A 25232-nucleotide genomic window follows, 5' to 3' on the forward strand; every position below is an offset into this window, starting at 1 on the left:
ACATCCATATTTAAGAAAATGTGTGCGAACATTTATTTATTTGTATTTTCTATTCATTAATTATAGACACATTTCAAATTCGATAATTTGAATTTTAAGAGAAAATTCGATTTCACTGCAAACTAATTTGAACTGTTGAATTTTTGTTGTTGCGATGTTTTTGTCGTACAACAAAACATCGACGATACATCGCATTCGACCAATCGATGCTTCAGCCCTATCGATAAATTTCTTACACTGGTCGCGCTCAAAACCTGTTCTTGTCAGCTTGCTTCAGTTGGAAAAGTTAAATCGTACCGTACGTTTGTGCTGGCTGATGTCTGTGCGTGTTGTCATGTTTATGTGGCTGTGACTCTGGCTGATTGTGTAGCAAACCGTGTGCTGCGCTTAGTATAGATTTTTTTCTGCGTGCTGCTGCGCTGCGTTCAAAAGAAGCGAAGAGTGGTGTAAGAAAACGAAGCAGAGTAATTTGTCGTTATTGATTACCGCCACCGTGCTCCAACTCCAGCGGACAAAAACAAAAATTAGGCCATTTTTAAGCCAATAAATAAAAGTGTTGATGCTGACCGTTACATTATTGGCGGTGGCGCCAGCAGCGGCGTAGCCCAGGTGCATTGCATAATTGTTGGCGTTTTCTGTTGGTGCTCTTTGCTTGAATTTTCCAAGAATTAATAATTAAATGAGCAAACGAGCAAAAACCGACCAACAAGCTAACATCGTTGAATGTCTATGGCTGTACACCGCTGGCTGAAAAGCTCAAACGCTGCTAACGTGCAAAATGGCGAGAATCGGCGGCAACGGCAGCAAGCTATGAATATATGGAATCGGAATGTGTGCATAATAATGAAAGAACGCTGCAAGTGAACAAAACAAAAATAATATACGATAAGCCGAGCTTATTGCTCTTGCTACTGCAGCAGTTGTTGTGGTGTTGTGTTTTAGTGGTGTGCTTGATTCTTGGGCAATGGCAATGCTTTCTCATGTGACATAACGGTATTTCGCTGTGTGCGTGTGTTTTGGCTTTGCTGTGCAAAAACAACCTTCAAAGCCCCAAAGTGCTGCTGTTGCAGCGGCAGCAGCCAAACAAAATTTACGGCAGGAAGCTGTCGCTGCTGTTACCAGTGTTGCCAATTCTTGAGTGGCAGAAAAAGCTAGATCAGCAATTAAAACAAACTAGAAATAGCTAAACAATTATAATGCTGTAAACCTTTTCCTGTAGTACGATATGAAAATAAATATGAATCAATAACTTGTAAACAAGAATGATATTCAAAAAAGACAAATAATTTAAATGTCTGTCTCTGTCATGCTTCCTTTTATAAGTTATTCTAGTTATTCTATTCCAAATATTACCAAAATCTACATACTATAAATGGCATAATTGCAAAATAGTACTGCAGACCAACAGCGCTGTTTGATCTGAGATAACATTAATACACATAAGTATTCTTGGATGCAATTACGCCAAGAACAGAACAGTACAAATAAAAGTACACGGTTTTTTAGTAATGCCACCAACCGCTGTTTTAAAATATTTCGCGCAATCGTCATTTGAAAATATCCAGATTTCATGCGGATATAGCCAAATTGGCAACACTGGCGTAGCACTGCTGCTGCTGCTTCTTATTAATGACGCTGCCGCCTCTGTTGCTCTTAATGTTTCTTTTTATGCGCTTATTTATGAGCCCCCAAAAATATATTTATTTATTTATTTTGCATTTTCTCATTGTTTATATAGCCAGACTCTCAGCGCATTCAGACTTTGTATGTATGTATGGGTGTATGTGTGTGCGTGTGAGTGCGTCGCTTATATAAGTGTGGGCGCTGAGCTTGGTGTTTCTGCCATCGCCGCATGCATAATATATATGTATGTACATACATATGTATGAATGATTGTGTTTAATTTGCAGATCTTTATCGTAGCCAAGTGTACGGTTAGACGACACATACATAGATAGACCGCGCACGCACACATTAACTTATACTGCCACCCCCAAAGACGCCGCCTTCGCCGACGTCCGCAAGACAAGTGCGCGCGTTTGTTGTTATTGTAAAAATGATTGAACATCACCGCCGCCGCCTCAGTGCATCAGCAGCGCTGCTACTGCTCTGCTGCTGTTGTTGGGCATCGACTGCAGCTGGCGCAGAATTGGCGGACAAATTGCGCGATGATACGGAACTTTCACAGGTGAGTCAAACACACATACATACATACATATGTATGTATTTATATAAAAAAGACTAGCAATATGTTTGTAAATATTGTATGTAGCTCTTGGCTCATGTTCGTATTTTTACCTATTTATGTATTTAGTCGTGTTGACATACACACACACCCACACCTTCAGACAACCATACAGACAAATAGACACATTAAAAAAATATAGTATATATGTAAGTATGTAGAATTTTTGGCTTAGGCTCAGTGGCTGCCTTCCTGCATTGCCCTTGAAAGGAAAAAACCTTGTGAGAGCGCGAAAGAGAGCATGTGTGAAAGAGAAAGGGAGATGGCGAGGTTGCGTGCAAAAGAGACACCCACACAGGTAGCAGGGACAGCTTCCTCCTTGCTCTCGTTTGCCGCTACTGCCGTTGACAACCTTGACCTTTAGCATTTTCACTTGTTGTTAATGTTGGGAAAAATCGATGCAACTCAAAGTGCAAGCCGCGGGAGTTACAAGCCTAATTGCCAGGTCAAAAATCGGATGACTTTCCACGTTCAAAGTCCAGCATCGGTCACTGGCTCAGAGCTCAGCTTGACTCATTTAGTATGCATGGCCATTGCTGGTGGTGAACATATTATGTAAAAATACATAAATTAAACAAAAGGCAAAGTACAAACATACATTCTTTCAGACACACACACACACACAGCCACATGCATTTAAGTTTATATGTATGTATGTATGATGCATGTATGTTTGCCGGCTGCCATCGTTGCCGTCGACTGAGCATAACAGTTTTTTCTATTCATTTATGTACAGACATACATACATATGTATGTATGTATGTAGTTTAGTTTGCCTTTTACACCTTCACACAACAACAAACACACAAACATATACATAGATATTTACACAACGACTTTGCAGCGACCCATGTGGAAAACACATAAAAGTGTAAAAAGTCAGAAGCCAACAAAGGTAGGCAGAAACAGCAATAGCAACAGCAAAAACAACATCAACAGCAACAACAACAGCAACTTTAACAATTGCCGCCTTGCTTCCTTGGCGTTCGTTCTACTCTGTTAAGCATTTAATGCCCAAAAATAGTTGTCGGTGTCGTTACCCGAGCAAAAAACAAAAACAGAAGACCAGAAATGTGCAGGAAAATTTCACAATTGAAAAGAAAGCGTGCGAGTGTAAGCCGCCAACAAGCAACCACCGAGAGTCGGCAGCCTGCCGCCGTCTTAGTTGTAATTGTCGCTGTCATAGTGTCTTGGGTCTGGCAAGCCCATGCCCATGCCCATGCCCCCACCCGCTCACCCACACCCACACCCGTCCGCCTTTTGCACACCACATAGCGCAGATTGGCAAAGATTTTCTTTGGGGGTAAACAGAGCGTGTTGTTCTTGGCTATACTTATGCACTTATTTTCATAGCTGAACTTCCCTTAACAGTCCAATCTTATACGTACTGCTGCTGCTATATTAATTACATCTGCAAAATCACTGAAAGATCAGAAAATAGGAGACTTAGACAACAATAGATACACGGTCGAATTAATCGCTTTCGAACGAAAAACTGCATCCACCCTTGAAACGAATGTCGAGAAATTGTATTTCTTTGAGTATATTACAGGGTGAAACACAAATGAGGAATGATTATCTTAATCCGATACAATCCGATAATTCAACCTAAGAAGATTATGTTTAGAATAATTTCTATTATCTTCGTTCACTAGCAATCCCTTAATTTGTAGTTAAATTATGTACTTAACAAGTCACCACCGTTTTTGGCCTTAGAAATTAATACAGATCATATAGAGACCACACAAATAATTTTGTATTTTTAGGCATCAAAGGCATTCAAAAATTTTAAGCATTTATAAAGAGTAGCACTGGAATAGATTTATATGTTTTTTTGTTTAAAAACAAATCATTTAACAGCATCGTATAATACCGAGAGTATTAGCTATTACGTCACGTCTCGAATAATCATAAACAGAACATTTTATTAGTTGCGAAATCTTGTGTATAAGCTTTCCTTTTCTATTAAAGTCAAAAAAAGGAGAACTGCTTTATGGTAAAACAAAAGTGCCATAATAATCGGCAAATAGTTGTCCAGTCCTATCATGCACAGTTTAGTAAAAACTAAGTGTTTCTGATGTAATCTTAGAACTGAGAATTACGGAGGATTTGCTTTCTTGTATTAAGAAAACGAAAGGTGGAACAAATTGAATGAAAACTGAGGGATTTCCCATCTTTTGTGAAGTTGTATTGTTTTCTTGTGGCAACTGCCTTTCTATCGAGTCCAGAGTGTTTTTTGTTTTCTGCAGCAAAGAGTAGTTGCAACTTTTTGAAAGGCATAGAAAATAAACTACAGCCCTTAAGTATTCGAGAGCCTTACTTAACGGAATAAGTAACGTCTTTTCTAATACGCAGCAAACACTTCCCTACATCTTTCAACAATCGAGTATAATTTTACTTGTATTTTGAAATTCTTGTAATTACTAATTAAGGGCTCTGATTTAATGTACAAACAGAAACAGATTCAGAGTTAGTCAATAAATTGACTTTCTCGACTGGACTTGACTTTGTACAACTTTTCATACTCGAATATCAAATGGATAGGATCTTGTTACAGAGCGGATTATTTCGAATATGCGTGTACTTTCGAAGGCATTTCTCATGAGTGGATCTAAGTCCCCGTTTACATGAATGTTTACCCTCACAATTATGATGCCGCAATTTCTCTGAAAAGCATTTGGAATGATCCAAATGAAATTTCTGTCAACCGAAACTCCTTCAGTACTTCTCTCCATCCATCCATCCATCCATATGTGGTGGGAGTGACCGACTGGTTGTGCGTGCGTGTGTCTGTCTGTGTTTGTGACAGTTATGAGAGCCCTTCTTTAAATACCCTGCCGCGAATCGGCGCTGAAGCTACTCGCATGTACGTGCGGGCAGTTCTCGGTAATGCAGCGGCATTGTTAACCCCCTGTGCGGCTGCGGCTGACCCCCAACTTCCTGTCGTGCATGCGATTGACTTTGACTGCCCGGCGGTCACTTTACTTTACCGCCTTTCTTTGCATCTCATCATCGTGATCATCATCATCACCGTCTTCGTTGTCATCGTGTTTTGTGCTGCTTTTTATTAATTTCAATTTTAACCTTTGACTGCAGCTTGCAAGTGCAACGTGTGGGAGTGGTTTTGGGGCCGGAGGTGGCTTGGCATTGACGACTGCGTAAGCGGTCTAGGCAGGCATATGTACGAGTATGTGTCGGATCATCAGCGGCAGCATCGAATTCAATTAAATTTAATTAAAGAATACAGTGCGAAGCGAAGGCGAAGCTATGGCGCGTGATGTGTAGCAACTTGTACGATATATGTGTGTACATCAAAGTTTCTATGAAGTGTAATAAATTTTCATATACATATATGTATAGTATGTACATACATCGAGGACATACAAGTATATACGAGTATGTACGAGGCGCAATCATTAGATAATTGAACCAACACAGAAGCAATCCAGTTAAGACTTTAGCGATTTCAACATATCTGTTCCGTAACAACTCTAATGGCTTTTATATTTTGTACAATTTATACGTATTTTATCTCAACATATATGGGTTAATGAATTTAATTTGGAGCAACATTAAAAGCTATAGCATCTGCGTGGTTCTGATAACTTAATCGCATACGTCTTTCGCTTCAGAACGAATCTCGTGAAGGTCGCTCAAAAACGATTGTTGGCTAGCTTTAATGGAGCAACAATTGTCCTTTTGAGAGTCTAGCTTTTACGCCATCTTCACCTTCATTCATTCTGCAAGCCCCTATTATTTAGCTCAAGGCGGCAACGAGTAGTCTACCCAAAGACCCTATCATCGTAATACTAGACTTCGCACATTAAATATCGACAGGCTTAGAAAAATAGCTGCTGCTTTTCTATGATTCATTGTGGTTCCAGAACAAATAAAGCATCAATAAAATGCGTTAAGAACAACAACTTATGGAACGTGCCTCGACCCTAATAGAACCCGAACGCAAACAGAAGCAAAGACGCATTAGAAATTAGATGTTGCTGGTCTGTTGGCGCGAAATCGAGATGCCACAGCTGCCGATGCTGCTCTGTGTCTTCAAAACCAAACAATAGTCCCCCTTCCATTCTCCCCTCCCGGCTGATGGCGTTTCAACAGCAATTAAAAGAAATTTTCCTCAAGCGGGGGCTGTGTCGGTTGCTGCAATTATGCCCAAACTTTACAATCTATATATATATATATATATATGTATATGTATACACATGCATTTATATACTAGTGCTAGCGTGTACATATGTACATGCATATGCATAATTTGTACCAATTTAATTTATTTATACAACACACATAAACACACATGCTATACTCGTAGAGTCTTGCTGACCACCCCGCCCCGCCACGCCCCGGCCAGAAACGAACCTCTGCGACCCGCTGCGACTCGTTTTTAGAGTCCAGGAAGCTGCTTGGGCAGTACTCGCACAACCGAATCCCCTGAGTAAGGCAAGCCGGTCCACTAATTAATTTTAATGGCTCCATTAGCTATTGAATTGAATTTCCTCAAGTGCCACGCCCCACTTAGAGACTGCCACAGAGTTGCCCACACACAACCAAACACACACCCACACCCACCCCCACTCCCACACTATATTTTTCCATGCGCTGTAGTTTGTTTTGGACTAGGACAAAAGATTTGGCTAAAACCCCCCCATCTGATCAACACACAATTTCATGAAAAAAAAAAACAAACAAAATCAAAAACCAAAAACAAAAACGTGTTGAAATTTTGAACTGTTAGCGGTTCTCCTTTTCTTTCTCTCTCTTTCAGAGCACTGCCAAAACTTTCAGGCGCATTATGCCAGTTAGGGTAAGCCGAAAAAAAAAGAAACCACAACAGCAACAGCTACAGAAATACGAAGAGGGCCATAATTAGAGCAAGCTGCCTAAAAGCCGTTACATGCTATTTGTTTTTGCCTCAATTTGGTTAATAATAATTTATTTCTCGAGGGTTTGCTTGTCTGCCGGCAATTCACCAGTTGCCAGTGGGTGTGCCAGCCAGCCGGCCAGCCGGTCTTATGGGGTTCAAAGAGTAGGGTTGTTGCAACGTGCATCCACAACATGGCCAAGAGCCCTCAACTGGCTGGGCGATGCATTAGCCGAATTTGTTTGCACCGTCGTCTGTTTGGCTGTTGGCTGACTCATGACCACTTGCCCTTGACTAGGACGATGGGAGTGGGAATGGGAATGGGTCGCCCTATGCGTCTAGCCTTGCGTCTCGTTGTGGGACTGCAAGTTGGTTCGGTCATTGGCATTTCATGAAAATCAAGTTGCATTTCAAAACCATTTTGTTTTAGGGGTTGTTCGTTTGGTTGTCATTGTCCTTTTCATGTCCTCCTGGGTGCTTTCCAGCGGTTGTGCAAGTCCTGCGCATGTTTGCATAGTAAATGAGCCTTCACTAAAATTGCCCGACAATTGCCAGATAAGTCGACTGTCTGATACCCTTGGCAGTTATTGTCAAAAATATTCAATAGCCAATTCGATTGTCTACCCCCAGAGTCCTTTCAGTCTATTGGCACCCTTAGTCCTCCGTCCAATTTCAAGGGATAACGGACTCACTTTCCTTTTGCATATGACAGCCAGCGTGTGTGCGAAAACAGATATTTGAAACAGCCCTTGATGGCACTCGTGGGAGCTGCCAGACATCCTTTGATGGACCACGCAATTAGGGAAATTGTTAACGAAGCACTTTTCAACGAATTGCTCACATAATGATGTCCCTTTATATGGAAGACCAATTTTTCCATACCCAATTACACTTTCCAATATTTAAATTGTATGCAAAGTTTGTATTACAAACATAGTTTGAATGGCAACTACTGATATACATACATAGCTTTCAAACTTCAGAACCCCATTGTTATATAATGTTTCGACAACTCTGCTGCAGATTGGACTTACTTGTAAGGCCTGTTCTCACACAATAAAATATACTATATATCTACGATTGATTCGGAAACAAATGAGCTGCTGTAATCTGCAAATATTTCCTTTGGCATTCCTTTATTGATAACATAATCGTCTAATGTGTTAAGTATCTGAAAATTGCTATTCGTAGCATTAAGCCTTGGGATGTCGAAGTCAACACGGTCATACAGGTTTCGACTATAATACCTACCTTATTTTAATGGATCTATCTATGGAATTTTGTATGGTTCGAGGGAACATATTTTTACTTTTCTACAGAGTTACGGAAATGTAGCTATCTGCTCTGTCGTCATCATCGCACAACCTGCTCTTTCAATGGCTTTACCCCCACTCTACAGAACATTTGAATTGAATCGGACCATAATGTATGTTATTGCCGCTCTAGGGGTTGTCCACCACTTCAAAACCAAGCCCATTGTTGCTACCTTTTCCGTCAATTCTAGTGATAAAGTTGTTGCGGTGTAACCCAGTCTATTAGTGTGGGGGATTAGCACCGTCATCGACCCTTCGCCATCTGTCCACAACCGTCCACCACGTCGCAACTGCTGTCGAATGCTCTGCACTTTAAAATCGTTGGCCACCCGAGATAAGCGAAAACATTTAGAAAGCGAAACTGAAACCGAAGGACCGATAACGACCAAGTCGAGGACGAAAACGACAACTGACGTCTCCAATTACCAAAAAACGTTTGTCGATACAGACCCAGACCAGAAAAAAAAGACAGAAAAAACGAGGAAAAAAATGGCGAAAGGTGGCTAACAAAGCACAAACATTCCAGAGGCAAAGTGGCATGACTCATTGCGTTGCAGGCGAGGAACGAACGTTTTAATGGAGAGTAGAAAAAGGTGTTGTCCTCGACACGAACACACACACACACACACTGACACAAGCACACGTTTGTGTCAGCCCATGATGTTTGCCGTTGAGAAAGTGCAGCGGGGCGTAGCGGAAGTTGGTCAGTTATGTTATTGGAAGCCGCAAAGTATGCGGTTGCATGTGTCGCCATTGTCGCTCAGGAGAGTGTGCAGTTGCCGGCATAGCTGGTGTGGGCCAGTTGCCAGGCAGGCAGGTGGTAGCTGGTAGCTGGACGACTGTTAGGGTCAGCGGCTGCTATTGAGGGTAGTCCTCGTAGCCTGACTGGCAATGCATGCATTTCTGCCACATGTGCCCATGGACTGTTGTGGCACGTCCTGTCGCAAAGCGTTCGATAATGAGACGCACAACCCACTTACAAATGGGAACACAGGGTGTATGGGCCAACAACCCTCGTCGTTCCGCAGCCCCGTCTCTCAGACACCCATCGTTCGCTGTTCACTTACGTAATTGGTTCAATAAACCTTTCGCTGCACGGGCGGCCCTAGCTGTGGTTCTGTTTGACATGCCGTATATAATTTTATTAGTTGTTTGACGTTGCCATGGAAATTGCCAAGCGCCTTTGGCCAACCCGCCCGTCATAGTTTGCCAAAATCGCAGCTACCAGGCGCCCCTTGTTTGGTTCGATAATATGGGCACGACGACAGCCACACAACCTACCGCCCCCCCCACACCACACACAGATACTCGCAGCAAAAAAAAAAAAAAGGAGAGAGAGCGTTAGAGAATTGCATGCAAATAACACTGTGCAACAAAAGTGTAGAACGTCCACTCATCTGCCACTTTTGCTCTCTGCCTTTCGACTTCCGTTACAGTTCTATAGCCTGCTGGAGCAGAATCCCGTCGCTAACTCGACGTTATCTTTGCGCTCCTGCACCATTTTTGTGCCCACCAATGAAGCCTTCCAGCGGCATCGCGGCTCCACACACGTTCTCTATCACATAAGTAAGTAGTCCTGCGAGTGAGATCGAACTCACATTAACTTTGATCTTCGATCAGTCACCGTGGCGCTCAGCAAAGACCAACTGCCTAAGACGGTGTCATCTGACATGGATGGTAATCCACCGCTTTACATAACCAAGAACCGCAATGGTGATGTCTATGTGAACAACGCTCGCATTATACCCTCATTGACTGTGGAGCTGACTAATCGCGAGGGCAAGCGACAGGTAAGTGGCAATCAGATCGCGTAAGCTCTTTACCAGATAGCTGTAAGTTAAGGAATGATTACCTTTCCCCCCATTCAGGTCATGCACATCATTGACGAGGTACTGGAGCCACTCACCACACTACCTACTGCCAAGCCTGATGCCATCACCAACCCGGATGCCTATCAATTCCTTCAGCAGGCCGATCTGCTCAACATCGGCGACAACCGTGTGCGCACATATCGCTCGCAGGTGGCGCTCATGAAGAAGGAGACCATCTATTCGGCGCCCGGCACCCACACCTTTTTGCTTCCAGTAGATGAGGGCTTCAAGGTGAGTGCTGCCCTCCCCCTCTCTATCCATCCGTTCCACCGTGAACTGTTAACAATGATCGCCCCGCTTTGCAGCTATCGACACGTAGCAGTCTAGTCGATGCCAAGGTTATCGATGGACATGTCATACCGAACACTGTCATCTTCACTGCCGCCTCACAGCACGACGAACCCAAGACTTCCGCGGCCTTCGAGGATCTGCTCAAGGTCACAGTCAGCTTTTTCAAGCAGAAGGATGGCAAGAGTAACTACTCCACTAGTCATTTTGATTGAACCAGACGTTAATGCCTGCCCCTTTGCTTTTGCAGTGTATGTCAAATCGAACACCATCATAGGCGATGCCAAGCATCCCCAGGGTGTGGTGCTGGCGGAGATTGTGAAGGCCAATATTCCAGTTCGGAATGGCGTCGTCCACTTGATCCATCGTCCGCTAATGATCATCGATACGACAGTCACACAATTCCTACAGGTATGTGGGCTGTATAATTTACCATTTTATAGACTTGGAGGCGAAACACGCACACACAGACACACACACCTACACACACACAGAGACACATACAAAGATATACGTAAAAGCAAACACAGATACGGATTGCCGCCTAGCCCGTTGGCTGCAATTTGATAAGACTTGGCATTTTGATTGGCTTGCCACGCACTTAGCTGGGCAGCCAGACCAATAATGCTGCTTGTTAGCTGCCCTAGCAAATGCTTATCAGTTTAAACTTTAAAGGCTATACATATGAACACATACACATTCAAACACACCCAACCACCCACCCGACCCGCCTCAACGTGCAGTTGCGGGCGCCCGTTGCTGTTGTCTTTGCATTTAGTCGAGCTGCCTCTGAAGTGGAAATCGTTGGGTGTAAACTGTTATCGAGCGTTCCTCTATGTGCAAAGCTTAAACCAAAGATTAAAGCTGCACGCCCTCCCCATCCAAAACACTATCCCATTACATGAGTATACTATTACTATTACGACTACATGCCATGTACTGCGCTCAGTCTCTAGAGTGAAAAGTAAAAAAGTTATCAAACACTTCCAGATACAAATGCCCAAAGTCTGATTTTACCTAGAACTGAATTACCAGCACTTACCAGCGATTACCAGAAGTTTCCACAAAGTTTTTCACGCAGCTGCGTAGAAATTTTGTTGGAAAACTGTTCGTTCGGTTCCATGTAAAATCATAAGCAAAATTTTATTTTAAAATAATTTTTAAAATATAAATTTTATTTTAAAAAAATTTTGGGTGTAATGTAAGTATTGCCAAATTTAACCAACCAAAAAAAAAAAAAAAAAAAAAAAAAACGCAATGTATTTAATGTATTTTTATCTATGAAACAACTCTGTTCCAAAATTTCGAAAACCAAAAACTTTCACATCATTCGACTTGAGCTGTAGCTTTGAAGCAGAAAAAAAATAAACCCTACCGTCAGATTGTTGTACATTTTCGAAATTCAATTTGGAACATGTTGAGGATGGAACCTATCTTTCTATAAAGCTGCAGCTCAAGCAGACACCTCCATAGACGGTTTAACGCACTGCGCTTTAATTCGGCATTGAAATTCAAAACAAACAAAAAATGATTGGCTTTAAAAACTTTAAACAAGCAAGCGCCACTTTTCAACCGAACCATCCATCGTCAGAGTAGTTCAAAAACTTCATTGCCAAAACTATCTCATTGCCACCTATTGATTGTATTGGAAAGAAAGCAAGAAACCTATCAGACGCATATCCCAATTGGCTTAAGCTTCCCGTTCGCTCGCTCGTTCGTTCGTTCGATTGCTTGCTGGCGCCACCTATCGCCCGATCACCCGATCGCATTCGCATCTGCAACTCAGCATCTATCGCTAGAGAAATACAAGTACTTCATTCCCACATCGACATTTTATACATTGTTGTGCATTCGAAACTCAAATCGTCGCCGCCCCCATGCTCGGCTCATTACTGCGCGCATTTAACTTTCCGTTCGTTTTTCTAAATTTGCGAAACCATTTGTAAATTGTTTTTGCTAGCCAGTTGCCATTTTCATTTTACTGACTATTGCCCTTTCTTTTATTTTTTGTACATGCTGAAAAAATATGCAATCTTCTAAATTCCACATCGCTCGAAAATTGTATTGCAATTCGAACCCAATTGACTACCAATTCGGCATTATTATATGTATACATAAATAAACAGTCGTTCAAGGTAAACAAATTTTGGAACTAATTACATTTTGTACACTTTGTAATTTACGTATTTATTTGACTTTCGTTCCCATACTTACCACATACCTGTATTTGAAAAGCATGCGGCTCACCCAAACATTTTAGTTGTCACCTAACGTTTATCTGCATGTTGTTAGCAAAACTAAATTCTTTAGTACTATTCTGTTCACGACCTTATGTTTAAGAATTTCTGATTTGCGAGCAGAAACCCACCCTTCGCACAAAACGATCTCAAACTATAATGTTCCCTCATACCTGCAGATTTGGTACCATTTCTAACAATATATTTGTGCATGGGAAAATTGAGTTTGTTGTCGCTTTTATCGGGCCTTTTCAACTTTAGTAAAGAGTAAATTACTTATTTTTTACCCTGTAATGCTAAAGAAAAGAACGCTATCAAATTCAAAAACAAGAGAAACCAGAGAATCCCTCACTTCTTATTGCTATCTTTGTATCTCGGATTATTTGCCTAGTAAGTCGTAAAAAGTACAGTCACGTCTTTGTTAGTAATTAAGCTAAGTGTTTTTACATATTTGACTATCTTGTTGGCAGAATTTACTTTTGCAGATATTAGGCATTAATTTTCAATTGTCACGATAGATGATAATCTTAGAAATGGGAAACTGTCTACAGCTCTTGCATTAGTTCGCAACAATCTCTTCTGAAGTGTAGTTGTTTTGAAAACTTTGTTATTTAAATTGAAGCTTAGAAGTGATTCCGGTTTGGATTGTTGATTATATAGCATAGTATTTCCATACAGAGATTTAAAAAACAAATATTTCAGATTCTGCTAATTCCATAAAGATATAGGTATAAACTTCGGTGGTACCGAGGATAATATTTTCGGTTGAAAACCCCTTTTTATTAATTTGTTATTTAAATTAAAAAATAATACTTCTTATTCATTTTAATTGCACGCAAAAAAATTAAAAAACTTTTTGAAAACTTGGCCTTGTAAAAAAAAAAAAATTCTTACCGCCTTTTATAAATGATAAACGATTTTAAAAATCTTTAACATTGTGATTCATTTCAAACATTTTTCTATCCTGTGGCGGAACTTGCACTGCGCGGATCCCGAAAATAAAAAAATTAAACATGAAAAATATAAAAACTTGAACTAAACACGAAAACTTGGTTTCACATTTAATTATCTTCAAATAAAACCGACTTTTTGTGTGCGATATTTTCTTGTTCTACAACTTCTACATATTGTACTTCTTCTCCACCCGTTGTGTACACCGTGTACCGATTTAGTTTCTGAACGTAAGTAATTAAAAACACCACCAACCACATCCACAAACACACATACACGACACATCAGTCAGTCACAATAGCGATCAGTGCAACCGTTATGCTCTTTTGTCCATCACGCCACGCTACGCCCACATTTGTTTATCAAAACCCTCCCAGCAAGCCATTGCATTTATCAAGTTTTAATTTCATGTTCTCTAGAAACTTGGCACATTATGTAGAACATCATTGGCAAGCTGAGAGGCCCATGTCAATCACAAGCATTCATCAATAGGATTCCATCACCACCACCAGCATACTTTTTACCCAATAAGCAGCTCCATTTGATCGGCAATACAAACCCGAATTGGCTCCAATATTTATATTCTTTTTAACCTCCATTTTGTAAATGTTGTGTACAGTTTAAAACGATCTTCTGTCTTAGATGTTATGCAAATACTTCCACACACACACAAAAAATACAAGCAACCAACACAGTAATACTCTACTATTCAGAACATAGCTTGCGCGCCCTCCCTACCCCATTAAAAACTTCAACAGCTGAATTGTTATTTCTTAGTCCTTCGTTTCGCTAATTTTGTTATCTCTGCACGCCTAACAGAATCAAGAAGTCTAGGCTAATAGTTCGATTCTTCTTTGAAGGACAACGAGAATGGCGCTTTGCGCAAGTTCTATGAAGTGATAATGGATAATGGCGGCGCCGTACTCGATGACATCAACAATTTGGCCGAGGTGACCATTCTGGCGCCCAGCAATGACGCCTGGAATGCATCGTCCATCAACAATATCGTTAGGTGAGTTGATGCTGTAAAAAGCGTCAGGATAAAAAAAATTACATTTCTATCCGAACTTTTTTTTGCAGAGATCGCAAGAAGATGAGTGAGATCCTGAACATGCACATCATCAAGGAACGTTTGAATGTCGAGAAAATTAGACAGAAGAACGCCAATATGGTGAGGTTCCTAACTTTTACTCAATCATTCAAGTTCTTATGGTCCTTCCACTTCTATCACAGATTGCTCAAGTCCCCACAGTCAACAATCGTACCTTCCTGTACTTCAACGTCAGAGGCGAAGGCTCTGATGCGGTCATTACCGTGGAAGGCGGCGGTGTCAATGCCACCGTGGTCCAGGCCGATGTAGCACAAACCAACGGATTCGTGCACATCATCGATAGAGTGCTCGGCGTTCCACACACAACGGTGCTGGGCAAGCTAGAAAGTGATCCCATGATGAGGTAACTACGACAGCAAATAATTGATCCCGATAAACATTCGGATTCGATTTAATGATTAAAAAAAAAATACAAAAAGTCAATTAACAGTGAGATTAAAGATGATTCCTTATAGTACTCGGATTATAAGTTATGTATTCCCCGAAGAGTTTCAGGAAAATTTCAATAATTTCTGGAACTAACGTAACCTATTTCTATCAGAGTCATCATCGTGCTGATCAATATTTAATTTAAATAAATTCTGGCGTTTACCAAGTCGTCAATTCATTAAACTCTTTCCCGAAGGGTGTATGACAGAAAGTCTTTATATAGGTATATAGATATTTAGGTAGCTTTGCCTTATCCCTATTTATGGGTTTCTTATTGTCTGCAATTGGTGCAGCTTATCATTTAACTGCCATAGAAGCTTAAGTTATTGATTGGCTGTTCCTTTCTACTTTATAGCGATACGTATAAAATGGGTCATTTTTCGAACTTCAACGATCAACTAAATAATACGCAGCGCCGTTATACGTTCTTTGTGCCACGCGACAAGGGCTGGCAGAAGACCGAACTGGACTATCCATCGGCGCATAAGAAGCTCTTCATGCGCGATTTCGCCTATCATGTAAGTAGCAAAGTGAATCTGAATGTCGTAGAAATCTTATGTACAACAAACAATTTACAATCAATTGCTTTCAGTCAAAGGCCATATTGGAACGTCATCTGGTAATTGCGGATCGTGTGTTCACCATCAAGGACCTAGCACAAATGTCGCTTGTCAGCGATACTGTGCTGCTGCCCACATTCCGCGATTCACTCAAAATTAAGGTGGAGGAGGAAGCTGGACGTAAGTAGAGCTTGATTGCCACAGACCTTGGCGAAATGCTTTCAATGTTTGCTTGAAACTATTGGTGCAATTTGTATGCGTTGGTTACTAACTAGTATATAACTATTTTCTTTAATTGAATTGAATTCTTGCTTTGTGTGTTCTAACAAACATTTGTATGATCAACCAAAATAAAAAGATCTACATGATGAGTATGCTAGTCACGAATGGACTGGTGAGTGCTGCCATTTCTCAACCCCTTGCACAACCACACACTATCAAAGAAACCGGCCATTTCAAAAATGTCATACCTCAATACACCCTGCTTACTCGTATAAAGAGCCGCCACATACATAGCTTCCACATCGATTTGAAAATGCTCTTGAAATATCCATATATATTATAACTTTCTGCTCTACTTGCAGGCTATGTGATCATATGGAACTACAAGAAGATCAATGTTTACCGACCTGATGTGGAATGCACCAATGGCATCATTCATGTCATCGACTATCCGCTGCTGGAGGAGAAAGACATTGTCGTGAGCGGAGGTAGCTATCTGACAGAATCAAGCATTTGCATCATGTTGGCAAACCTCATAATGATAACAGTAGCGAAGTTCTTAAACTAGAAACTTTAACTGCAACTTCAACTCCAAATCAAACTCAAACCCAAAGCCGAAACAGAAACAAAAACATAAACAAAAGCTAAAGCAGACGCAAAACGCATTCATTATGTAAAAAGAAACCGCAAACAGTCTTCAAGTCAATCAACAATTAACAACAACAACAGCAAATCAAACAGAAAACTACCAGAACAAATAGCAGAAACAACAACAACATGAACTCTAAAACGAGCTCAAACTCAAATCAAACTAATCGAATATATAATGCTGTACAATATTAACATACATACATACATACATACATACAGGTGTACATGTTGTTGATATGCGAGCATTCATACATACAAGCAGATATGATGATCCTTTTATATACATACATACATATACATATACTTATGTCACAAAGGAAGCAGAACTCAGTGCAACAACAATAATAACAAAACACATACACACCTATACATACACACCCATGCATCCGTACCCCATGATGTCCTCATCTCCGAATTGGCTTTCATATTGGCAGCTGTATGAACAATTTATCATTTAAGTATTAAAGTGTCGCGAGAGCCAGAGCCTGAACTCACTGAACTACTAACTGGCTGCTCGCACAACCCACGACTCCCCCCGCTAAGGCCTTATGTATTATATACTGGACATATATACATATGTATGTACATGCATATACTTGATGAAGACACCAGATATGTGCATGTCTATTATGATCTACTATTATGTACGAATTATTTATAGTTTTCATTTCGTCATTTTTGCTCGCTAAGTTCTTTGTCTTAAGTCTATTCCCATGGAGTTACATAAATGTTTAATTTTAGGTGTAAATTTCTCTCCATTGTTTTATTTAGTTTATGATGTATTTATGAGTTGTAAAGTGACGTTAACGAGACCCTAACTTTTAAGTAGAATGTCGAGAGAAGAGAGAAGAATTGGAAGCAATAAGCACGCATCACACATTCTCATAACCATTAACACACACACACACACACACACACACATACAGACATCACACATACATCTGAATTTGAAATCGTGTGAACATTTTATAATAAACTGAAAGTTTTTCATTTTAATTTGATGTACTATTTTAAAAATGTGAGATAAGAGTCAGCCGAACATCCCTGTCTTAAGAGTAGAGTGTAATGTATGCCTACAAATAAAATAATGAAATCAAATTGTAAACCAACAAGCAACTCTGCACTTAGTTGTTAGTCTGCTATGCATGTGCCCCTGCCACACCCATGCCCAACACCACACTCACACGCACGCACACACACGATAAAACGTGATTCAAACAAGTCGAGCAAAACTTTTGGAAACTGCCATTAAACTATTGCGACAATTCTTACACACCCCAGAAGAGAGTGGAATGTTGTGTAAATAAACTTTCTATGCACACACACACACACACACACACATACTCAAGAACTTGTGCATACGACTACAAACATACATACATACTGAATCGGATGTTCGAAAAGTTTTTATACAAGATTTTAAAATACTCGTATGTCAAAAACAAATCAACAGCAGTCGCATTTTTAAATTTTGTATGTTGTAGTTGTTATGTACCGTTGCAAAAGGCAACAACAATAGATATACATACATATACAGGAAGCGAAAGGTCGAGGAGAACTATATAGTTTGTAGTCTGTATATGCAACACACAAGTACACACACACACAACAAAACCAACAACAACTAAAACTAGAACTACAAATCTAAGCAAACTTAAGCGCTAACCTTACGAACTCTCTTTCTTTATCTTTCTATTTTTATCTCTCCCCATTACGCTGTATGTTTTAGGTTAGACATTGTAACTAGCGTGTGTGTGTCCTAACTACCAAGCAACGCGCTAAGTGTATAACTATCCAGTAATAATAATATCAATACGAATAATATCTTAAAGAAATTCAGAAACTATCAGCCTACAAGTACACACACTATCAGCAACAAAGAACAACTACAACAAACTCACAACCAACCTACCAACAAACCAACCAACCAACCAACTACCTACCAACCACCCACACCAAACGAACGTGTACAAAATTGTAGCTTTGTATGTTGCAGTTGGCTAAGCTGTCCTGGCGTCTAGAGCAGACCCAAAAGCAGAGCAATCCAGAGCAACCACCACCACCCACGCCCGTTCGTTCGCTCGCTCGCTCGCTCGACCCCCAATCCCCATTTATTCGAACACATTCGTTTTTCGCAATTCGTACATGTGTGTGAAATGGCAGCTTGTTGTGTTGACCAACACCTTTGTTCCATAAATACCCGTTCGTACCCTGTGTGAGAAAGTGCAGTGCTGCAGTAGCTAACTAAAGTAGAAGTAAAGAATACGCTAAATGAAAATGTACACGTAAGCTTTAAGGATTCGGTTTAGAAACAGGTGAACCGAGATCGGAAGGAGGCGAAGGATATAGGCCGACCGCCTTGTAATTGTATGTCGTAGTCAGTAGTTACACGTTAAACAGCCTGTGCCCGCCCAAAGGCTTAACGTGTAACTAGTGCCTTACTAAAGATAAACGTATTACCTTAACCTTTATACAAATTTAAATAACAATACAACTAAATGTTAAAGTAAACAAAAACAAACACAACAACACTAATCGTGTTGTGAGTGCAAATGGCAAACGATTGTCGTTGGAGTTAGTGTGTCAAGTCGAAGTGCTTCTGCCGCCTAGATGGATCCTCAGCATAACTAATCCTAACATAAATAATGCATTTGCATTTAAACATGCATACACATACATACATACTACATACATATATTGAAAGATGAGATTATATTTATATCGCGTAGCAATTGCAACAGCAGCCACAAAAAACACCAACAAAGAACAATAGTTTCTGCTTCAAAATATACACAAGAAATATTTATGATTATTATGAGCAACACGCTATTTACACCAAAATATACGAAGCAAACAAACAACACACACGGATACTAATTTTATCCAAACAACAAAAGATATGAAGAGGAAAAGCATATTTTTCATAAATTTAATTAAATATCGGAATAAAAAGTATATATATATGTATATGTAGTTAATTTAATGTAAAATTCCAAAGCAAATTAAGATACCTAAATGAAAATACAAACACACATGTATCTCAATCTCAGTATATTCTATATGTGTATTTAGCAATTGAGTTTTGAAACAAGCGTTACATGTAGAACAAAGCTTAAGCTATTATGATAAAGAACCGTGCAAAGCATTATATTCCATTTTATTTTGCGACAAACGCTTTTTCCTACAACAAACAGAAAACAAAACAATTGAATCCAAATTTTAATCACTAATTTTGTCTAGCATTAGTTATTGAATTTAATAAAAATTGTATTAGAAAACTAATGTCAGCAATAACAAGAAACTACCGCAAGCTTAAGCGAATAATAAAAATTCAATACAATAAAAACTACGTCGCTTTTTTTTTATATGGTTTAATCAAATCTTTCCATAAAGATTCCACTTCACACACACTTCCGTTTGGTGACAAACGAGTTTGTAAATAAAATAAAAGAAAACAAATTTACTGTCACCTAATCAAATTTATTGGATAAACTATGAGGCGTCGAGAAGCTTCCTTAAATTTAGTTTGTGAAAAACGGCGCAGTCTTGCTTCAAAGCTTGGCGCGAAATTAACTAAAGCAGCGCTGGCAGCCCTGTCTGAGCAGAAAAAACCTATCGCCTGCAAAATATCGATAACATACACTCACAGCCGCACTGACACATCTTTACACCTTTGGCGCAGTTGGCAGGCCGCCACTGATGAGCAGGGAAGTGCATATCGAAAGAAATAAACGGGGAATACAAAAAAGTGTGGAAGATGCAGGTGTAACTTCCAATCAGAGAAAACAATTAACTTTGAGGCAATAAAAAAAGTTGCAAGTATCAGACGCGTCGTCGTGCCTATCAACAACGGCACGTCGATTGCGCATTAAAATATTTCAGATTCCGGAACAGCAGGCAGCTGTGCTGTACTGTGAAAAATGAGCGCCATGAAAAAGCGCACCGCCCGTTGCAACTCGGACACGGTAAAACAAGAGGGCTCTGTCAGCAATGGTAACCCGGTTGACCCGGAGATCGACAATGACATAAGCCTGTTGCAGCGGCCGCTGCGTACAGCGCACACGGGCTTCGAGGAAGCATGGCGAGCCTACGACAACGGGACCAACGAGGTGAGTGCGTATTGGGGAGTACAAGTATGTGTGTGTGTGTGTGTGTGGGTGTGCTCTGCTTGGCGTACGTGACCACGAATTTCGTAATATGAGTGGTGCATGCTTTTGCATGTGTTTGTGTATTTACTTTCGGGATAATGTTTAAGCCGATCTCTTTTTTCAGGTGCGCCGACTACTCACACAAGAGTGCAGTCTTATCTACGAGTGTAATGTGTGTCGCAACATGTTTCGTAGTCTGGCCAATTTCATCAGCCACAAGCGTGTGTTCTGCTGTCTGAGTGCGCGCACCGTCAACCAGAATGGATACGCAGTGAGTGCACAGTAATAGCGTCTAATTTGCAAGGCTGTCCGCTTCAGACCTTAAAACTAATGTGCTTAACATTTGCAGGATCAGAACTCAAGCATGATCATACAGACCGGCAACGGTCCATCTAGCCAGGACATTGAGCATATGCTAAGGAGCCGCAGCACAGGCTGTTCCCCAGTGCCACGCGAAGCACGTCCAATCCGAGGTAGCATGCGCGATCTTAGCGGCGTCATTGAGCGCTTGCGTCGCGAAAAGGCGCCATCCACCGTGCCTTCGTCTCCCACTGTGCTCCAACTGGAGTCGGTGCCCACTTCCAGTCAGGCCGTGTATCAGACTGTGAAGCGCGAGCACGCGGACAGCATAAAAACAGAAATAAATGAGGTGCACGACATGCTCAACAATGATAGAACCATCGTGGGACCTGATGGCAAGGCGTTGACCTCAAATCAGTATGAGCGCCAGGGCGGCGGAAGCGACTCTGGCGAGACGGCGGAACAGTCCGTCAGTGATGAGACCGAAACGAACATTATATGTGAAATATGTAAGCCGCCCCCATCGAGACAGGATGTCCTACCAGGACCTTATTCGAAGAAATCAAAACATTTTTAAATATAGAAGATTGGCATTCATCGTGTCTTTCAAGAACATCATTCCAAATAATCGAAATATGTATGAATATAGAAGAATATAAGTTGTAGGCCCGTCTTCGCAATGAGTGGCTAGCTTTTATCGTGTCGATATTTTAACCTCAGCCCCTATTTGACTGTTTTTTTTTCGAATAGGCGAAGAATAAGTGATTGACTCACGTAAAGCTTTCGGAGAATTGGGGCCTCTAATTAAAATTAGGTCTGCAGTCATTGCATATTCTCAAATGTTGTCTGAAGCTAATTGTCTAATTGAGCAATTGATGTTATGAAACTATTAAATCTGAATAGTTTATCTTCAAGTTGGAAAGGTTCTGTGTAAAAAATGTCACTTGTTTTTGTATTATCGTCCCTAGATTTAATGAACTCGTTCTATCATACTAAGTAGGCGTATGTATTAACGGTCATAATTGTTATTTTTCGCAGGCAATTTGACGTTTCAGACGAACAAAACCCTGGAAGTGCATATACAGAAGCATCACTCATCATCGGCCTTTGTATTCCAGTGTCCTGCATGCTCGCTAACTTTCTTGCAGGCAGCTGCTGTGATACGCCATCTCTCTAAGGATCACAAGTAAGTCCCATCGTTCTGTAATCTGTAATAAGCTTTTACCCATTCCTTTGTATTCTTAGAAAACCCACTCGTCGCATTCGCATGATGCGCAACACTATTCTAAAGCGCCGCGTGCAACAGGGAAATGTGCAACCGAAAGGTCCAAGTCGTGAACTCAAACGATTAAAGCTGTCGGACGATGTCGTGGGCTACGAACCTGAAGCCGCTGACGTGGCAAGCGAGCAGCGAAAGATCATGTCTCTTTGCATTTATTGTGAGAAATCCTTCGAGCGTCGGGCCGCGCTGTCCACCCATCTGCTTAATTGCCGCGCAAAACAAAAGGCATTGGCCAAACCTGCACCATCGGTCAGGAAATTGAAAAGTAAACTAACTGATAGTACTGATGCTGTGGAAGATGATGCTGCTGCCCCAGCCGAGCCAAGCGACGCAAGCATTAAACATTCACTGGATCAGGCAGCTGATGATGTGGACGAAACCGACACCAATGCCTTGAATGAAATGTTTGCCGATTTGGCCGAACAGAACGACGCCTTTGCTGCTCGCTTGCAGACCGTTTCGCTGGACAAGCTTCAGCTACGCGAGAGCGACAGTGCCAGCGATGAGAGCTCCACCAGCGAGGACGAGCAGGAGCGGGAGTCGGGCAATCCCATCGGTTCCAATGAGTCCAAGACGAACGATCCCCAGGCACCAAAGATAAAGAAGAAACGCCAAGTGCCCATTGAGAAGCAACTGCGTTGCAGCTGCAAGATCTGCCACAAACAGTTCAACGCACTGGGAAACCTGCGTCGTCACATTTCCATGTTCCACTACCGTGCACGCCGCTTTGGATGTACCATGTGCGACTACCGGGCTTTCAGGCGATACGACATTGTCAATCATTTGGGCTTCACGCACAAAATCGAAGGCGATCGTGAGCAGCTTACTAAGCAGTATGTGTCCACACATGAGTGTAAGTACTCACGAGACGACGTCGATGGTGATATAGTGGTGCTCGGGAAGGAGGAGGATCCGGCACCGTCATCACCGCCCAATGAAGACAATGGCAGTGCGCCAGCAGAGAGAAGGGCACCCAAAACCTATGAGAAGCGTCTGAAACGGGTGAAAACAATTAGCGAGACGCCGATAGACCCAGAGCCTGAGCCGATGCTTGTTCCAGAAACAATCGACGAACTAGCCGTCGAGGTAAAGGAGGAACTTGTGGAGCACGCGCCACATAAGAAGCGCCGCAAATCACGCACTCAACTCTCCCCAGATTCGGGCGAACACCAGCCGCGAACCTTAGGCAGCGACAAGCGTCCAATACGAAAACGTGTCAAGGCCGTCAACAAGGATTTCGTCTACGATCTCGTTAGCTTCAAGGCAGATGCAGCCTCTTCGCAGCAAGCCCCGCCTCCTCCTGCACCCGATTCTATGCGCGCCAAACTGCGGCGCCAGAATGGCGCAGCGACGGCGGACGAGAATAAACCCAAGTTGTGGGAGGACTACATAACCGAGGCGAAACATGCGCTAATTCAGGGCAGCACACGTCGTGTAATGCTGGAGCTTGTGAGACAAGGACGTGCGGTGTCAGCCACGCTGCCTGAACTGCCCGCAGAGCGTCCGCAAATACGGCCTCGTCTCACCTCGCAGGCGCGCAGCGAGTGCGGTCAGCGGCAGCCTGTACTGGACATAATGAACTCCAGTTCGTCCGAGTCGTTTATTGAGAAGATCGCCAAGCGTACGGCTGCCGCTGGCAAGGATGCGGCTGCCATAAACAATCTGTGGAACAAGGTGAACACGGTAATTGCTCAGCAGAAGCTGGAGCCAGAACAGGCCACCACCACCGTACAGCTGGAGGACCAAAAGACACCCAATGGCAAGCACAACGCTGTCTCGCAACTGTCTCCGCCATCGCCACCGCGCACCTTTCAGGCTATAGAACCGCAAGCAACCACATCCCCCACACCAGCACAACCACTACCTGTAATTCCAAAAGCTATGCCCACAACCATGCCTGCATCAACCGTAGAGTGCCTAAGCAACAGCAACCCTGCCCATGTACACACCTCCTTATTTCCAGCGCTCCCCAAGCCGCCCTCGGTGCTAGCGGAAGCAACCAGCGGCACCATTCAATTAACTTTGGACAGCCTGTTGCGCGCTGCCCTGCAAAACTGAGCAGAAAAGCTCGAGAGATGCAGAGAGGGAGTGGAAGAGGGAGAGGAGAGAGAGAAAGAAGAGCAAACAAACAAACAGATTTCAGTGCATCTTTTCTTTTTTGTTTCATGTTAATTATATTTTGTTTTGTTCCGATTCTCATCTCTCCACCTACCACCTACGAGTATCTTAACATGTTTAGTTATTACGCAATTGTGTCCTTGTTGTAAAGCGTTACTTTAAGTTATGCACCTACACCCACAAACACATACATGCTTATATACATATTTAAAATATATATAGTATAGGCACTTAGGTTTTAGTTGAAAAACAAAACACGCAACCAAAACAAAGCATCAAAGTATAGAGCAAAAATGTTCGGCTATTAGCAAATATTAGTTGATTACTTAAAACCGGAAACGGGAAGTGAAGAAATTCAAACAGAAATGAACAGCAACTGTGCATTTTGAGTATGTACCTAAAAGGCCAGCGTCTAAGTTACACATAATGCAATTCATATAGTTTAGTATAAACATACATAGATAACATATGCATGTACGAGTATATATGTCTACATATATCTGCATGCACTAGTATTATTCATTATGCGAAGGCCACTGAATGCTTGCAAGCAAATATGTTTCCCTAAATCAGTAAGCTCGTTAATTGTCTCATTTGTAGTATATACAAAATATATTCTCTCCACACACA

At 41.6% G+C, this 25232-nt stretch overlaps 2 protein-coding genes across 17 annotated transcripts; both read left to right on the plus strand.

Annotated features, from left to right (window-relative positions):
* The first annotated feature begins 291 nt into the window (after positions 1-291).
* Positions 292-20100, plus strand: LOC115621727 (fasciclin-1). Of its 16 annotated transcripts, XM_030515453.1 has the most exons (19): positions 292-446; positions 1911-2188; positions 7026-7064; positions 9871-10000; positions 10055-10224; positions 10303-10536; positions 10611-10779; positions 10844-11004; positions 11777-11794; positions 12720-12728; positions 14003-14011; positions 14642-14793; positions 14862-14952; positions 15015-15235; positions 15677-15839; positions 15914-16061; positions 16240-16275; positions 16466-16591; positions 18484-20100. In XM_030515453.1, the coding sequence occupies exons 2-19, from the start codon at positions 2057-2059 to the stop codon at positions 18486-18488; spliced, it is 2013 nt and encodes a 670-aa protein (XP_030371313.1). In that variant the 5' UTR covers positions 292-446; positions 1911-2056; the 3' UTR covers positions 18489-20100. The 16 variants fall into 16 exon arrangements, with proteins under 16 accessions (XP_030371313.1, XP_030371300.1, XP_030371308.1 ...); XM_030515440.1 differs by lacking the exon at positions 18484-20100 and having other exon boundaries at positions 16466-17852; XM_030515448.1 differs by lacking the exons at positions 16240-16275; positions 18484-20100 and having other exon boundaries at positions 16466-17852.
* A 165-nt stretch (positions 20101-20265) lies between these two features.
* On the plus strand, positions 20266-25232 carry LOC115621394 (zinc finger protein 800). The gene is made up of 5 exons (XM_030515036.1): positions 20266-20863; positions 21027-21173; positions 21252-21711; positions 22241-22388; positions 22448-25232. Exons 1-5 carry the CDS (start codon positions 20675-20677, stop codon positions 24540-24542), a joined length of 3039 nt encoding a protein of 1012 aa, XP_030370896.1. The 5' UTR covers positions 20266-20674; the 3' UTR covers positions 24543-25232.

The sequence above is a fragment of the Scaptodrosophila lebanonensis genome, unplaced genomic scaffold, assembly GCF_003285725.1.
Source record: "Scaptodrosophila lebanonensis strain 11010-0011.00,11010-0021.00 unplaced genomic scaffold, SlebRS2 tig00000024-arrow-pilon, whole genome shotgun sequence".
NCBI lineage: Eukaryota > Metazoa > Arthropoda > Insecta > Diptera > Drosophilidae > Scaptodrosophila > Scaptodrosophila lebanonensis.